Source organism: Vanessa tameamea, chromosome 2 (assembly GCF_037043105.1).
Source record: "Vanessa tameamea isolate UH-Manoa-2023 chromosome 2, ilVanTame1 primary haplotype, whole genome shotgun sequence".
Lineage (NCBI taxonomy): Eukaryota > Metazoa > Arthropoda > Insecta > Lepidoptera > Nymphalidae > Vanessa > Vanessa tameamea.
The window spans coordinates 423,859-442,819 of record NC_087310.1 but is presented as its reverse complement, the minus strand read 5'-3'; the positions used below and the strand labels follow the sequence as shown (position 1 = coordinate 442,819).

General features: G+C 33.9%; 1 protein-coding gene across 1 annotated transcript in view; it reads left to right on the top strand.

The window, feature by feature from the left end:
• LOC113398184 (zwei Ig domain protein zig-8-like) overlaps positions 1–18,961 on the top strand; it is a 379,966-nt gene that overhangs the window by 46,612 nt on the left and 314,393 nt on the right. The window contains exon 2 of the mRNA XM_064215469.1: positions 11,524–11,671. Within this exon, the coding sequence (XP_064071539.1) occupies positions 11,608–11,671 (64 nt within the window). The 5' untranslated portion in view covers positions 11,524–11,607. The remainder of the gene's footprint in view (positions 1–11,523; positions 11,672–18,961) is intronic.

Below are 18,961 nucleotides of genomic sequence, written 5' to 3'. Positions count from 1 at the left end.
CCGGCAGTAAAATCAGTGTTATGTTTTGTATTAAGAGAGATTGATTCGGTACGGGAGCCGGGTAGAATATAAACTAACGCAATCATGGTATAATGCTGCTACAGCAATTTAGCGAAACAGCCCATTATACCGAAAACATTAACACTCGTTGTAATAACCGTGCTAAACGCTTAACATTCTTCGAATGACGAATGCGGTGCTGTTCTGAATCCTCATTGAAATATTTGAGAAGACGTGTAAAGTTTCCTGAGAACAATGCAAGAGAAAACATGTACAAGCTTCATTTAATTTATATTTTTTCAAAGTTTATATAAACATGTATGATATGTACGGATCCTCTGAAGATAGCGGGTTTTGAATTCGAGCGTAGTATTCCGATACTAGCTGTGGCGGCTAACGGAATGTTCTCAAATCGCGGAGATACGACAAATGGTGTTCTTTTAGCAGTTAACGCGCAAATTTGCGTCTTTTTGGGGTTGAAATGGACTAGGTTTAGCCGGCCCCAGTTCGAGACTTTGTTTAACGAAGACTCGATTTCAGACACAAGTTTGTTCCGGTTTTCTCCGACGTTTTCACGAGAAATATTAGCACGGCCGTAAGAGGTGTCTACGGTGCTATCGTCTGCATAGCAGTGAAAGTTACTGATTTGCAACAAGTCATTGATATGCAGAAGAAACAGAGTGGGTGATAGAACGCAGCCTTGTGGAACACCAGCATTGACGAATTTTAAGTCGGAGCATGCACCGTCGACAACGACTTTGAAGCTCCGATCTGCCAAAAAACTAGTAATCCAATTGCATAATTTCCCGGGAAGCCCATAGGAAGGAAGCTTCGAAAGAAGCGCTTTGTGCCATACGCGATCGAAGGCCTTCGCTATGTCCAGACTGGGTGCTAATGCCTCCCCCTTACTCTCAACTGCTTCCGCCCGTTTATGAGTCAGGTAAACTAGAAGATCACCGGCTGAGCGACCCCGACGGAAACCGTACTGGCGGTCGCTAATCAGCTGGTACTCCTCTAGGTACCGCAGGAGCTGGCAGTTTATAATGGACTCCATTACCTTGGAGAACGAGGAGGTGATGGCTATAGGCCTATAATTGGAAGGGTCTGAGCGGTTGCCCTTTTTAGGGATCGGATGCACCAAAGCAGTCTTCCAGGAGTTTGGGACGACGTCGAATGCATAGGATTGCCGGAAAAGACGCGTTAAGACCGGCGCCAACTCGGGAGCACAAGTCCGTAGCACGATTGGAGGGATGCCATCGGGTTCACTCGACTTATGAATATCCAAGCAAAGAAGTGCTTTACGAACTGCACTTTGCCGGAATTTAACCTCCGGCATCGTGGTATCACACCGCGGGATTGTTGGTGGTGACTTTCCTCGGTCATCCAGAGTCGAGTTCGCCGCGAAGAGAGAGCCTAAAAGATCACCTTTCTCCTTCGCTGTATGGGCCAATGACTCACCGTCTCTGTGCAAAGATGGAAAAGTGGGCTGACAGAAATTCCCTAAGACAGCTTTAGCGAGAGACCAGAACGCACGTGTTCCTGAAGAGAGGCGCACCAGTCTCTCGCCAATTCTGCCTTCAAGGCTGCCGAGGCGTCGAGTGCAGATATCATCTCTGACGTAAACGCACACCCCAGCTCGTGGTATAAAGGAATGTTCCAATTTATACCCGGGGTAGGAAAGAAAAGTCGTCTCGGCAGGAGAGGATATCTGGGTCTCGGTAAGAAAGAGCAAGAGCGGCTTCGCCGTCTCAAGGTTAAAGTAAACGGCGTTCAAGTTGGAGTTGAGTCCTCTTATGTTGCAGAAGTCCACAGTGAGGGTGGTAGGGATTACCTTATGATGCCTGCTCCGCTTGCCCCGAACAGTGGCGAGCGCCCTTTGCCCCCCTCCCCCAGAATTCGGATGGCTGCCTGGGCATTTCTGCACAACCATTATGTTTTGAGGGGGAGGGGGATCGGGCCTCCGAGACTCTCACATACCGGACGAAACGCGGTAGCATAGCTACCACTTTACGCCGATTTTAAGTGAGAGAGTGGTACTTCCTCGTGCGTGCCGGCACATTCGGCTGCAACCCGAAAGTATGCAGTCTGGCACTACCACTATAAAATTATTAATTATGGTCTGTTTATTTTAACTTTTAAAACAATGTGAAATTGGATATAGAACTAAATTTTAGTTTCTGGCCACTTCCGGACAAAGATTTACATTTAGATTTATTATATTTGCATTTATGAAATAAAGCAAGCAAGGGCTTAATAGGAAGTTGGTTTATTATAAAATATCACAGTGAATGTTTGTTCATTTATTATATAAATCAACTTTTCGGATAAGTCAATATTCGAAAGTGCCAGAAAATCAAAGTACGTAAGCGATATTGTCATGTTACGTTCAATTGTCCGAAATCAAAAATCTCTGAATGAACAGAATCGGAATGGAATATTAACTCGATTCTTGCTCCGCATTCGCCCTCAGGGCATTTCTCTTTAATGACGGGAACATTTTGCACTATTTGATGTCTGTCAAGAGCCGACATATCGACAGGTCTTGATGGAAGCGTAGGGTTTCAGTGCTAGGTGCGTGCGTACACAATTGTAATTTTATTAGTAATTCTCTTATCAAAGTCAACGTGTTCTTGATACTATGATTACTGTATGAGTGTTCCGATGTGTAATCATAGAAAATTGTTAAATGGAAATACTTTGACTAATTGCAATAGTGTTTTTTTATTATTGCATTTTTCTTTGTGTTTTGAATATAAATATGCTACTCTTACATACTTGGATTACATTATATATGTATATAATATTTGCGAAATTTAGATTCGATCAATCTGCGTCTTCTCCCACGTGACGTTGTTAAAATTTTGCGTCTAATTAACGTAGATACTCAAACATGCCAAAAAAAAGGAAAACCAATATATTATTTTACTACTATTAGACATTCGCAATATTTCATTTTCTTTCGTAACAGGAGTATGGAATAATAATATTTCTGTAAAATAAATTAAAAACAATTTCTATTTTATCAGAAGCAACGTTCTCTGAATTTTCGTCCGACTCCTTTGAATTTTTAGCTAGATGGTATTCAGTAGATTAAAATTGACTCACTCAATCGTGGATTTCGTACAAACCGAACGAAGGCATTTTTTTAGTTAAGCGCTCCATAAATACCATCAACTTTTAGCGCTTGGACTACAGCAATACGCGCACGGTTTCAGAAAATTGCCAATTCCCAAAGAGAGTTGTCCGATAGCGCCGATCCCAAGTAAATGGTGTAAGTTTTAAATAATTAATAAGTTAAAAAATCAGCTAATTTGTAACTTGAAACATATGTTCTAAGAAGGCACTGCGATCGATATCATTCATCAGTAGGATATCAACGAAAAAACGGAAGTCAAGTTTGTACAAAGTGTTTCAACTCTTTCAAATTTATTGGAGACATCGAAGTGAATTCAAAGTATTAAGTTTACCAAAGCTGAACAGCATCAATGCGAAGGCAAAATCATTTCGAAAAGGGCAAAGTTTTGAAATTCGCGATAGGCGGGAGGAGCAACATTCTGGATCGACTTCCCACCTCCATTAGGAGCCGGAACAAACTTTTCGAACTGTTCAAACATTTTTGTGAGTGTATGTTGCCACTAACAGAGAACTTTGTGAGGATTTGAGGACTGAGTTAATGGAGCACGAATAGTCATTACGGTCTAGTCGGGCCAATCTCAATTCAGCAGATGTTGAGAAAGCATGTAAGATAAAGTTTCATAAAGTTCAAAATGAAAATATTAGACACAGATTACATATTAGCAAAGCTTGAAATGAATTTCCAATAGTTTTATGTTACTCAATACAAAGGATGTTTCATTAATAAAGGATAAACAAATAGTCATATAAAATTTTCACGTCTTTCGATAGTTTAATTTTTATTTCTGGTGTTAATTACATTTTACCAATATTGTACTTTCCAGTGTTTTCCCAGAATTCATGTGATCTTTCAGAGAATTGATAGTTCGATTTTACTTTTACTAGAATTTCATTAATAAAGGATAGAACATTAAATACGAGGTGTATTTACCATTTACTTCAAATAATATACAGTTCCGTACAATCCCACTGCTGAATAAAGAAAAGGATATGGAGTTCAATCGAGCGTGATATTCGATATACTAGGGATCCAACATTCAACATATAAAGGATTATATAGAGAATAAAAAATAATAATTCTATTGTATACAATATAAAATTATGTATGTAACCTTACGGTCGGAAAAGAGTTCTAAGTTTCTAGCCGATTCTCCACGGTAGAATCTACATTCAGAACCTGTGGTAGCTTTAAATATAACTTAATCTCGTAACATGACATATACGATACAATATATGTATATATAATATACGATAAGATCTTACCATAGCCATTTTCGATGTTATTTATTTATTTATTTATTTTCATTAGGGCAACCAACAGTAAATACAATATTACATCAAATAAAAATAAATATATTTCAAAATTATCTAGGCAAAAGTTTTACTACCAACAGGTAGTCTCACCATACACTATCGTATTGCACAATATGTATTAAAAATATAAAATAATTATAAGCAATAATTAGAGATAAGAAATTATAATACATTTTTTAACTAAATAAATAAATCATAATCAATAAATCCAATAAAATATTCCATAAAATTAGAAATGAACACAAATAAAATTCTTTAATTTTCGATGAATTAAAGATGTTATGGCTTTTACAATAACAACAGAATTACAATAATCATAAGAAGAGTTCACATTTAATTTCGTGCAAGACCAAAACGTGAAACTTTGGAAAATGATGAGGCTTAATTCTTAATTCGATTGCTTTATTTTCTTGAAAAAAGAACCATTTATATTTCTTAACCGTGTTATATTGATTCAAAGACAATTTTTATGTATATTTCCCAGTGTTATTTTAGAAGCTGTTATATAACTGATATTGGCGCAAGATTTTGTATGAAATTGAGACAACAAAATTCCGTGCCATTGTAAATAGTTAAATTATAATATAGCGGCAAAATTCCCCTTAGAAATAAAGATTTGATCGTTGAATACTCTGTAATAATGTAATTTTAAGGTATACTTTTCAGACATACATTTAATCAATCTTAGACGTAACAGAAAAGTATACAAATAAAATACAAGTAATGCTATAAGCACTCGTGAATCGTCATGTTGCAGGATTTAATGTGATGTAAACCAAAATAATGTAAGTAAGTAATTATTCAATTTTTTCAAATGAAATACTCAGTCAACTTTAGACAAGTCAATAATTGAAGCCTTTTATGGAAATTAACGAATACTAGCACCAGACTTATATCATCTAAATATTCTTGTATTGAATATTAAACCTTATCTATGTTTTGGTAACATAGGATTTAAATTTATTCATAGGTAAAGTTAAAGTTAGTCTAAACTATTATTGTATTGTTATCGCCGGTATGTTTGCATATCAATACCAGTTCAATCAATGCTGGGGGCTTTGTTGTTTTTGTTTTTATTAAGTCGATATTAGCTGGGACAGTAAATATTAATTTCACTAATTATTTATTACATAATTAATTTGTCACGTTTTTCGTTTCTTTGAGTAAAAGAGTAAAATGGACGAAAAATGCCACCTAACTGATTTCACACTCTTTGCCAAGTTTTCCTTGAACAGCCTGATCTCAGGAATTCAAAATGAAATTTGCAAATGTACTTCTCTTTAGATGGCCCCTTTAATATAAAAGGTAAACTATACCTCATCCCACGGTGACTGATGAGGACAGAGCAGTAGAAACACATGGAAAAGCTGGTATTATAATGAATAGTTTGCCTTTGGGACCATCGACTATTCCCTGTATTTTTGATGGACTTAATCCACTTTTAAATCTGATTGATCTTTTTTACCTATGAGTACAGAGACACTTACAGAACGGCAATTAATTAATGGAAAGGTCGTTTTAAAAAAAAGACTTTTTTTTGGTGGACACGACATTCTGAACCAGTAGCAGCCTTGCGTATAATTATTGTAAAATCCAATACCATGCCAAAGTGTACATTGGATGGCCAACTTGAATAGAGTTTATTTAGATATATTTTGTTCAGCGATGGATTTTCGAGGTAATTGGTTCAAAATCAGGAAAACTTCACGAGTCATCATGTGCTCATAATTTATCTCGTCAACGATATACTAAAATAGTTATAAAAGTGGGATGAAATGCCACAATTGTATCCACCAATCCACATTAAAGCAGCGTTGTGGAGAAATCCCCAAATGTGAAGAATGTGGTACATTTACATGCAGTTACTCTGACTTTACTTTACTTCATATTTAATTGAAATTCTTGAGAAATTATTTTGTAAATTACTAATTATTTGATTTGATTTTTGCACTCGAAGTTAATAGATTACAGCTGTAACGTAACAAATTTTTGCATCTGCTATACGGGTATGTATCGCGATGTAAAATATTCCTACCTAAAATATTAATTTGTCACGCTCAAGCTTGCGGTTATAAATTTTACGTGCCTCGTTTCAGGAATTCGTACAATCCCAATGTATTTAAATCTCAAATTTGATTTAATTTTAAACGAGTTCTAAATTCACGCGTTGATTTTTTTTATAGATATTTTTATAAGAAAAAGCTTTTTATTTACGTCGATTTTGGGTATGTCTCGTGTACCCACCGCCGTCATACGTCATTATATTTTAGTTCTATTTATTTAATGATAAACTATGAACATTTTAGTAAGGTCTAACCTTCGTCAAAGGTACATGCTTCATTTAGTCGTAACAATTACGATTTTATTTAAGTAAATATATGGAAAATTATATTTAAGACGTGAGAGAGTAATTCTTTTTTTTTATAATTAACTTCATATAAAACGTTTGTAAATTTATATTTAATAACCGTTTAATATTTAACATGGTTTCATTATAGAACCATACTGTTACTATTAAGCTCAAGATAGTGATGATCTTTGTCTTAATTTTAAGCGTCTGAGAAGATCAAGAATCAAGTAATGGCAAATGATTCGTCGTATTGTATTTGAAATAGAGATAAGTTTGTTATTCGTATTTATCGCTTCGCGTTTCAGTTACAAAAACATTCTATTTCAATTCATCAGGGAGCTATAATTTGAGTTCTCGTACATTCGAATGCATTCAACGTTCTCTTGGCTGCAATCTGAAAATCTAGTTTGACTTGTTAGGAACTAATTTAATTCCCTCGTTCTTTGTTCTAAGCTTCATTTCGGTTCGCGGCGCAGTTAAAACAACTTTTTAATTTTCTTTCAATTCACTCCCATCACCGGAATGGTCTGCCGTCCGTCGTACTTATCTACCACACGAGGCTTTGATTAAACAATTTCGTTGTACGAGAATAAAGTTTTTAATCTTTCGTTCGTACACAATGGATATGCAGCGGGAACGGGAGCGTGTAACTACTTCAGCTGTTGTTGTTCGGTCGTCAACCCGGCCGGCTCTCTTGCACGCTTATCGGTGCTGTTAAGCAGATTTTAGTTTTGCTTTCAAACGCATCGTCCCGCTGTGTCGGGCCGTGTCACTCTGCTGTGACAGCAAAGAAACGAACCTAAATTATCCGCTGTTTTGTGGCGCATCTTGCGCTACCAGAAGTGGTGGAGTAGTAGAGGACGATTAGAAAAATAAAATAGGGAATCACTCAGTGTTATTTCCACCAACTTTTTGTAATGACAAGAGAACATTCATGAACAATTCAGTATTTAGTTTATTAAATCTCTTCAAAAATTCACTTAATTGAGAAGCTAGTTTATAACGGTAATTATTTTAAACGTCATCGATGTCATTTCTTTTTATATATTTATTATTATTTATTTTTTGCATTGAATAGGTAGACGAAAAATTTGGTCGCTTATGGGACACTCACCTTGAGAGCTAAGATGCTTTGTCCCTGTTGTGTGTCGCTGCCTATATTTACACTGGCTCACTCACACACACAATTCAATTTATTATTTAAATAACGATCACAATAATTCGTATAAACGTTCACATTCAGCCAGTCACATTGTTTACGACCCAAAATTATTTTTGGTTTTCCAACGCCTGACATGCTGCTCACTTTCCCGATTTTCCGTTAAATAGCAGATACCTATAACACCTTGATACCGCTAGATTTGTATCTCTTGAACATTCTTATAGTATCGTGTCTCATGGCATATCAACGAGCTGCTCGTCCCGAATATTCACAGGTGAAAAAATATATTCAATCCAATATAAGCCAATCACTCAAACGCTTCAAAATCAGTCTAGCCTTTTAGAAGTTGTTCAGTGACACACACACGCACAGACGAACAATAACGACTGGCGCAGTTAATACCGATTCAATTTGTTAAAATGCAAATCGAAACATTCAAATTGCATTAAATTTTAGATATATTTTGTTACAATTGCTTTTAATTAACTAAATTATATTAGGTAAGTTTATGAAACAGTTTATTAATATATTAAACATGTATTTAATCGTTACTGACTATTATAATAAAACATATGTATATTATATTACATAATTTAATTTTAAGTAGAATTGTTTGTATTTCAAATAACTTTTAGCTTTGAAACGAAAATACCCTTATTTATGAGATTTGGATTTTTATTAATATTTAATACATTAGTGATGTCTTGTACAGCTACCAATACTTATAAAATAACATTTCCCGACTGACTGATTGATTGATTCATCATCGCCGAGCGTAAAATATTAAAGTTAGGGCCATGAAATTTGGTATTAGACTCGTTTTGTTGAGAAGACATTCAATGAGGAAGGAATTTTGGAAATTCGACCACTATGAAGTTAGGAGGATGAATATTTATTTTTGGGGTCCTGATTAAAAATAAGTAGATACGTATCTAATTTTCATTTCTGGATATTCTACCCATAAGGGATAAATACACACTAATGTTTACCACAAAAAGAGGTCTTAAATTAACGTAATATTTTAAATTAAACTGTAAATATATTCTACTTCCACGCGAGCAAATCTCCGGGCAACAGCTAGTATACATATGTATATACTACTAACAGCCTATGTATCGTATTACTGGTCGAAGAAATCCTTTGCTCTTGAGGATTAGGTTTTGAAATTTTTACACCACGCTGTTCCATTGCAGTTCGGCGTTGTTTGAACTCGCAGTCATCTCTTAATTTTTATATTTTCTAATCACTAGACCTAGACCTACTAGACCTAGACCTACTAGACCTAGACCTACCTCGACCTAGTGATATATGTTTTCAGATAGTCTTAATGTTCGTATTGATCCTCCATTTATGCAGTAAGCTTTGTTTAACATTGGGTACGGAAAAGCCAAATGGAACCGGATCGAACCTACGACGGTCACATTGCATGACGTTTCGAATATCGTGCAGCTATAGAAATAGAATTTCATTAAAATTTTACATTCCGATCAAAAATAAAAAGACAATCATATCAGTTGCGTACGTTTATTTAATTTTATCACTTCATGATAAAACAATATTGTGTCAAAGCATTTGAAAATAAACGAAAAGGAATTTATCGTTGATTTTTCAGTTTTGAACAACATTGGGCCCGCCTTGTGGTGATTGGTCGTCCCCGGGCAAACAATTATTCATGACAATAGGTCGGATATTGTATTGCCAGTGCGCTGCCAGCTTTGGACCCGAATTATTATCCGCGTTTAATTACAATGGATCAATGACTTTTTGACCCGATGTAACATTAAAGCTTTGTTGGTTGCGGTTGTTTATCGACTACGTAATACATTGTAGAAAAAAGGTTCTCGGTTGAATGTACATTCCGAACAGTTGCTAACTTTACATCTCCTTTAAGTCTCTAATAAGACAATACAGAAGAGCTAGTAGGTGCATATTTGAATAAACAATATTTTAATGTTAATTAAAAATATATTACTTCAATTAATTTTTTACAAGTACTCTTGAATTTATAATAGTTACCAGTACGCAACGAGTAGTTAGTTACCATTTTGAAAAAATATTAATTTATAAATTTGCTTTCATTATAACTAATTTGCTTTCTACACGAGATCCAGCAATTATTTATTTCTGTGAGTTCTATATTTGTTACAAGATTATTTTTAATAATTAATTAAAGTTTGTTTGTATATATTCCGTTTTTTTTTATAAATAATATTTAAAAGTAAACGACTTCAAATTATTTTTTGAAAAGTACATAATAAGTACACAATCCTGATTCCGCGAACTAACAAGAGTATAATATATAAGGAAATAAGTTGTCATAATGAGGCAAAAAACAAACAAACAAAACGATCGAAACCAACGTCTGATGTTTTGATCCGTTTTGTTTTATACGAGGCGTAAGTCACAGTCGACCCCATCCAAATATATTTCCTAACTATCTTAATGATATATTTATATGGATATGAATTGTTGGAACGACTTGTACGTCACGATACACATAACTCAGATACTATCGGATTTGCCTTATCGATTAATTATACACATACCCAGCATAAGTCGAGTACGATGTACTTAAAGGTTAAAATTGATACATTGTAACGGGCGGACTATTTTAAACTTTAAAGACTCAATTCCATGCGAGGTTTGTTGGAAAAGCAATCAAGTCCAACAGTTTTATCTCTTTGTTGTGTAAAAGTAGGCAATGAGGTATTTTGTGTTGTTCAGTTTTTGATGGCAATTTAAATAAAATAGCCGTGACGTTTTATCTTTGAACTTAATTAAATAGAACTCGCTCTAGCGAATAAAGCACATTGCATACTGAGGAAATCTGATAACATTTGCTATTAGCGTAAGGTCGGTATGTACAACCCCTTATAATCTTAATAACACAAAGGTACTTCCACTGGACGTTCCCTCACGATTGAGACGGTAACTCCTCATCCTAAATTTGATAGTTCAGGTCCTTTATGGGCAATCGCTTATAGCGGTCGTGCAGGTAGTTTCAAACTTGTTATATGAATTTTCAAGGGGACGAGCCGAAAGGGGGCTCGGAGTCAGTTTGAGCCGGCCCGCTCGGGAATTTCATTAGTGAGTTAACTCCGAATCACTAGTGAACCCCGCCTAATTAGTTTTGCTACGTTCGCCGTTATTTATTTGAACGCCGTATTTATGTTCGATCATCGGCATCGGCGATGTGAAAAATTGTTTTCATTTAAAACTCGCTACACTAATGGCCTGTTTAAGCGCAATTTGCATTGTAATGGAATTTTCCATTTTAATTCTGGAGGAATAAATTAGACAAGCAAAGATTATTCTACTCTGTGTTCTCGTTTTTAATTAATTAAATAAATAGCTCGTCGGTGAAGATTATATAAGTCAATATCTATATGTGACAGCCGAAAAAGTTTCAATTTATACAAATCAAAATATACTTCGGTCGAAATGTATTTATTGTATTTATTCCGAATGAATTGTTACTATGGTTAAAAATAAATGATTTCGTTGACCTGTATATATGTAATATTAAGCTAACAAAACTAACTTAGAACTATTTGTCCCTCAGGTGCATTTAACAACGACGTCGGTGTGTGCATGTGCGCGAGTGCGAGTGGCATGCGGGGCGGGCTCGCGCGCCGCTAGCGCGAGCATGCTGCGCGTGCGCGCCGCCGCGGCGCACTTCGTGCTCCTCTGCTTGACATACGTGTCGCCTGGTTAGTCTTCTTAGTCTTATCGATGAGAAAATATTAATCATGTCTTTTACCTATAATTCATTTCAATTTATTTAATTTTACTACTAATCCTGACTGGCATAGTGTATTATTAAGTTTTTGACTTCACCTTTTGACGATTTCATATAAATATCTGTGTGAATTGTATTTAATGGACATCTTTACATTTTTGTTCAATTAGCTATAATCGATTAAAGAATCTGGTAGATAAATCGAAAAATTATCGCTCGGATAGACAAAAATCGGTATATCTTGATACTCTTCCCGTCAAAGGACGATCCTTATTGAAATTGAAAAGCGTTTCCCGGAGCACGGGAAAGGTTCGCTCGTATGAATAACTGAACTCGATAAAATTTTCGTAATCGTAAAAAGTTGGGCGCGCCGAGCCGAGGGCTCCGGTATGGATTTTGCTTTTGAATTGATTTTTATTTAGGTTTAGATTTTTTTTATTATCAAATATAAAATATCACCGAATCGGGGATAGCAGGATGTCCGATTTATTTGAACATTTATCAGATGTGCAAAACATTTCGCATTGGCTCACGTTGTACTACGACTTTGTATAACAGAAACGCATACAAATTACAAAACAGTTGCTTTAAATATTGAAATAGGAATATAATACATTGCTGTCTAAAAGTAATTTGTGTAAAGTTATTAAAATATTGAATTTATTTGGATATCAAAATACAAAGTACAAGGAATAAAATTTATTTGGAAATCATTCGAGAAATGAGATTAAAAATTTGAATTTTTATGCAAGCATTGTTCGCATATCGGAACTCGGGTTCTAGCCTATAAAAACAGGACGCCTTTTAGCGGAGCTGCCCACCAAAAAACGTTTTAAATCCATTCACCCGAAATCTGCAGTTGATACCTAAAATAAATTTTAGATTCTGGTCGGATTGAGAAATTCTAAGCATGAAATAATAGTTTTGGCAGAACTTATCGCATGAATAAAGAACTTAAATAAAATGAAGAAATCAACGAATATTTCTGGAAGGTTTTTTCAAAACATACAGAAGATACAGGAGTCAGTAAACAGTATTAAGAGAATACCTCATAAGCCCTGTAAATGCATGACATTAAATTTGCGTCTCGTTCGTTTTCCAGATTGGATGATATTTTCAATTATAGAATTGCATTTTGAATTATACAGAAACTACGCTATTCGAATTATATCGTATTATGTTCTGTACAATTTTCAATTTCAGCTTAATAGGATAATAAACTCGTTTAACTTCAACTATGTCAGAGCAAATAATATAATCTCGAGTACAGTTTTTAAGTAGAATGTATCGATGACGAATTAGTGTGTAATACAGTAAAAAGTATCTAAGGTGCGAGTTAGTGACGTCACCATCGTTGCCAAATCGGTCGTTCAGTATCAAAACAAAATCCGGAAAACTATAAAAAACTTGAACGACGATGCAAAATAACGTCAATGGGTGTTGAAAAAAGGCGTTAAGAAAGTTAATAACGCGAAGGGAGGCTTTGAGCATTTAGCTGACAAACATTAAAAGCTGATGGTGATTAAGATTGGAATTACAAAGTAGAGCCAAGCGTTTCAGGAAGACGGAAGAAGTAATTATTTTACTGGAGGAAAATCTGCTACGTGTAAATATATAGGTATTAGCGTCTCAATTCGAGGTTAGGTTAAAATAAATGATTTTTAAAAGTTAAGTTAAATTAAATACTAACAGGTATAAAATATAATTTATATTTACTATTATATTGTGCCAAGTTTTAAATATCATTGTATTTCTGCTTGTTTCGCCAGCTGAAATTTGAAAAACAATATCAATTAAAAACAAATTAATGAAAAAAGCAATCTCACGATTTTAGCTCCAAAAATCATGAAATAACCAAAAGAAATTTACATAATTATACATCGACAACAAAAAGACGCTCTTTTATGTCTGATCTGATCGTAAACAATGATGTTTACGGAGATGAAAATATTGTTTTTTTAATAAAAGCCAATAGAAATTAGGTAAACTTCGCGTCGGTCTTCAAATACTTCGAAATTATGCAACAAAATTGAAATTTTGTTCGTCCGACGGTTATTGCGAATTTAAGTTTGGTTTTATCAAACAATACACCAAGATATAAACCCTGATTGTTCAGTTATAAATTAGAAAAGTTAAGATATATTTGTTATGATAAAGTTGGATTACGGGAGCAGTGATCATTTCTGTGAAATATAATGATCATTATATTATAACGGTGGTAGCTTTACATGAAATTAAACCTTGTGAAAAACGATTTCAAAGTGCTTGTAAGATCGTACTTCAAGTCTATTTTGATTTTGAGTGTGAACTTTGTCAATAGATAGGAGTGTGTGTTAAATATGCAGGACGTTTTAGTCGTTTCTTTTAAAAATGTATTACGAGTATTATTTTTAAATAGTATTGAAATGCTCGAGAAACATAAAGATTAGTCCGAGACCTGTAAAGATTTTACGGATGCTACCAACTGATATAAGTGTTACGGGAATTATTTTAGTTTATATATTGTAATGACCATTATAACATACCAGAAGAAATAAAAAAATATGTTTAAATCGGTGATTGAGAAATATTGTCCATATGAACAGGGCTTACGACCAAAATTTTATGTATTTATGATTGATATCCAATATTAAATGTACCATTTTCATAGTGTGAAAACTAACACGATCAGAGAGGGTCACATGCAAGTCCAGTGGCTTTACCTGCTTAAGTACCACGAATTTGCTAATTCTGGGTTGTTAATCATAATTTATTGATAGAAAAACACATTGGTTTCTATAGGTCTTACGATCAACAGCCGCCTACCCGCTAATCGACGTAGCAGTTCTATATATATAAATATTTTTTAAGTTTGTTTTTGCTAAGCATTTATCTTAAATAATAATAATTTATATTTATATATATATATACATATATCAACAAAAGTTTCTTTCTCCTCAGTGTTAATTAATTACGACGTTTTATCGTAAGTCATATATTTAACGTGTTCTTTAGTTGTACATGTTCAAAACTTAACTTTTCCTATTAATCCAACATCTATGTGAATTTATTTATTTTTTTATTTAAACAGTATGGCCTATATGTAATAAGTTTAATCTGTAGATCAAAATTAAATTTTATTTTAGTTGATTGGAGACGTAAAGTAAATAAACATCATTTGATATGCGTAAGAAATATTCACAAAGTATCACATGTTTAGGTGTTCTGAATGTTCAAGTCAAGATTAAAAGCGTTTATCTCTGAGGTCCCTTTCATCCGTCCGCTGAGTTCCACTAAATCCCATCTCTAAACCCATCTGTGGCCTGAATTTGCAATAGGATGACGTCTTAGTTAAACACATTGTACTACTAAAAATAATACGAGAATGTATATCGTCGAGGAATTAAATAAAAAAATAGTGAAAAAGCAAAATGTTACTTCAATCGCAGTTCGTGAAAGTCTTTTGTTATCTGTGCATTAGTAAATTACGACGACCGATGAAAAAAATACCGAAGTATTAAAAAAATGTATTTGATTACTTAAAGTGAGATTTCTTCTGGTTCGTATTGAGCATTTCTCTTGAGTGAATTCCTCGTCGTCTATTTCCTGGGTCGTTACCTGCAGCTTGTTGAGAAATCTTCGAGAGACTAGATGAGTTAACATCATTACCTATCATATAGTAGTTTCATTTATCCGAGAATTGAAACCTTTTTATCTTTATCTCAGACCGTAATTGATTACCATTGTGAGTTTTATTTTATATCCATCAGTTTGTAATATGTCTTTTTCTCTTAGGTAATAAATCAGACGTATTGATCGTGCCTTTGGTCGTAGATGATGATTTAGATTAAAGTATTTTTTATGTCTCGCATTGTTTTATATCCACGCAGCATCAAGGCAAATTCTATGACAAATTTTGACGTCACAAATTTTAATTGAACATTAAACTTGTAATATGTTGGTACGAGTAGCTACAGGTTTTCTGATGTTGTATATTTTTATATTGAAGACTAATTTTTCATCTACCCAATCTATATATCCTATCCGTCTATTTTAGAGACATAATTATATTGTATCACCAATAGCTGATTTAATAGAGGATATTCTATGAAATAAATCTAAGTTATTTTCATGTCAACGCTATTGTTGGCGAAACGAGTTAGGGTTGCGACCGCGATTATGCTTATTTCGTTTAATATCGTATTTCAAAGGATTCTTGTCGTATTATGTGGTATTATTGTGTGAACATTATTTGTGATGAATTGGTTGAGTCGATACGGTATATGTTAAGTATAGGTCACGGTCTTACAGGAGACTGCAGGGAGTTTCAACTGCCGAACTTGTAAAATATGTTTAATTTGTAAAAAGTACTGTCACGAGCTTATAAGCTTAAATCCTTCTCGTTGACAAGGCATTCTCGTTGGTAAGGAATTATTCCCAGCAATGGGAAATAAAGTATTGGCTATTTTGCATTGTGTAATTGAAGTATTGATAGACTTAAATTATACAATACAATGTACTATAATTTAAGTATAGATTGACGTGTGAAAATACGTCACGTACGAAAAGCGTACAGGTGCAGGACTAGGACCTAAGGCTGTACGTGCTTTCCGAGGCACGCGATTGTATACAGATCCAAATATCAAACTCCGGGCTTTTACCGAAATTTATATTGCAAGATAAACCCAATAACTTTTTGGCGATTAAAACCAGGACCTCGGGATTTGCAAAGAGAATAAATACAGGCTTACCAATACCTACAGTAAACGCATTTGAAGCAAACTGCATTTTGTTTCGTAACTTTTCTACATTTAATTGTGATTCCCTTCTGATTATTTGCGTTAATTACAATAACACAATTATCAATAGAGGAATACTTATTGCGACAAAAGAGATTATTTAATAGTTTAAGCAATTGTCTCGATTCTGATCTGATCAAATTCTGAAAAATATTATATGGTTGAACGTTAAACGTGAAATGTCAAAAATGAAAATTCTAATGAAATTAATCTTAGTTACATAAATATTCTGTTTAATCTCGAACGTGTACAATTTACTATACGACGAGTACAGCAATATTTTTAAGCACGAAGCAATATACCAAACTGAATGAATCAGACATTTTTCATATGAAATTCGACGTGGGTAAAACTTCTGGACGAACTTGTATATTATATTTGTGATAAAATTTTGCAAGTTTTTCTGTTCGTTAAATACATGAAATATAATTTATGCATGTCCCTGCACTGCGGCTCGCATCTCCAAGTTTCTTTATAAAGGAAACCGGAACATGTGAATGTTGTAAATTAAAAACTTACTTTCTAGAAATATTCTCAAGTGCTCCCCCGGTTCTGAGTTAGCGTGCTCATCGTCTGTCTACGTGCTCTGCAGACTACTAACTTTTATAATAACTATTTATCAATATAAATTACTACCTCAGACTCGTGTCCTTTTCTTGAAATTTCGAAATCTCAGCAATATAGAATTAACTAGCAAGATTGAGACGATTATTTTTAAAAATGTTCACGAACTGCGGTATTTGGTGCGACGTAAAAGTCACGGGACCCGTCGTCTATTTTACAAGCTTTCATTAACTTCGCCTATTAGTCAATTTTGCCAGTTTGTCAAATCTTGTAACTGAATTTAAAAGGACGTTCCAATTTCAAACACGTTTTTGGTGTTGGTGTCAATACAATATTTTTTATATAAGCGCAAACGCTAACGCTGCGGTATCAAATGCATAAATGAGTTTAGGTGGACACAAAAAATACCTACAAGTTTTTTTTATGGATTATTTTGGAGATAAAGTTGTATATTTTTAAAATGTTATGATTAGTCTTACGTGGAACTAGACCAAATTGAAACAATACGCATTAACAATAAAACCAATAGAGTAAAGAATTTAATTAAAATGAAAGAAAGAAAAATAAATTTAAATCGAATTCCAAGAGACGTTGACAATATATAAAGATAAAACGCCGAAAAATACAATAGAACTAATAATTGTGAAGAATTTATGAAACAATTACATTTGCGAGACTACACAGGAATTACGTCACAAAAAGATTATACACGAAAATAGTAAAATTATTCAAATAATAAGAATAAGAAAATATTTGAGGCTCTGAAGGTCTTTAATAAAATAAAACTGGTAACAATTATCAAAACAAAAATATTTTTCTTGCAGCACTTCAAAGTCAGATGACTGATAATGATGTAAAAATTTGTTAAAAGTAAAACTACTCTTTTCTGCTCATTAAATTTTAAAAATATAAATGATAATAATTAACTGACTTTTCTTGATGTTATCCTTCACCTAATCAATATGGTTCGTTATATGAAAAAAAAAACATCTGTCATCAAAAAAACGGAAGTCGAAGGTCACCGGATTTGAGCAAGTTATTTTGAAGCAGACGAAGCTGCGCAGCGACTTACAAATATTTATTTAAAGAAAAATAACGACGTCTTAACAACTTAAGAGACTTTAACTTTAAACAAACAAACATTCTATTTCCTATGAGGAATACCAAACCGCTTCATTGAAATGGACTTTTATGACAGTACAAATAGCCCTTTGAAAATATCTTTCAATTAATGTAAAGTTTATTTATGATACCATTTAGTAACTGATGTGTTACCAAGAAACTTAATCAAAGTAATCAATTTTCTGCTAACCCTAGTTTCACAGTTGTATAGCTTCTAGTTGATCGTTCTGATTTTAGACACTGTTTTCGGAGGAGTTTATTGAAATCTATCTCGTATGACAATTGCGATTGAATGCTGAATTTATCTGATTTTATTTAATATTTGTTGAATAATTTCTCTCGGCGCTAGAGATTTGTGCAAACTCGTCCAGATGATGAGTGGGTGGTAACTCTAGGACCACTCGCTCATCATTTGGTCTGTCGCCATGCAGCACTATTTAGTATTGTTGTGTTTCGGTTTGAAGAATGAGATAGACTGTGTTACTAGAGGGGGACATCACATACTAGTTCCCAACGTTGACGGCGCATTGGCGTTATAAGTAATGTGTGGTATTTCTAACAGCGCCTAAGTCACTTACTAGTAACACACTTACTATCGCGGGACTATTTAGCGGTTTTTACCAATTATACATGTATCTTCTGAAATTTCGATTTATATCGAATCCGTTTACATGAAAAATATTTATTCTAATATTTTATTGCTAGATTTTCTTGTTAGATGAAACATTTCAAATCACTGGTGGCTGACGTTAAAGTAATCGTATAAAATGTCAATTCTGAAGTGTTTGAAAGAGTCT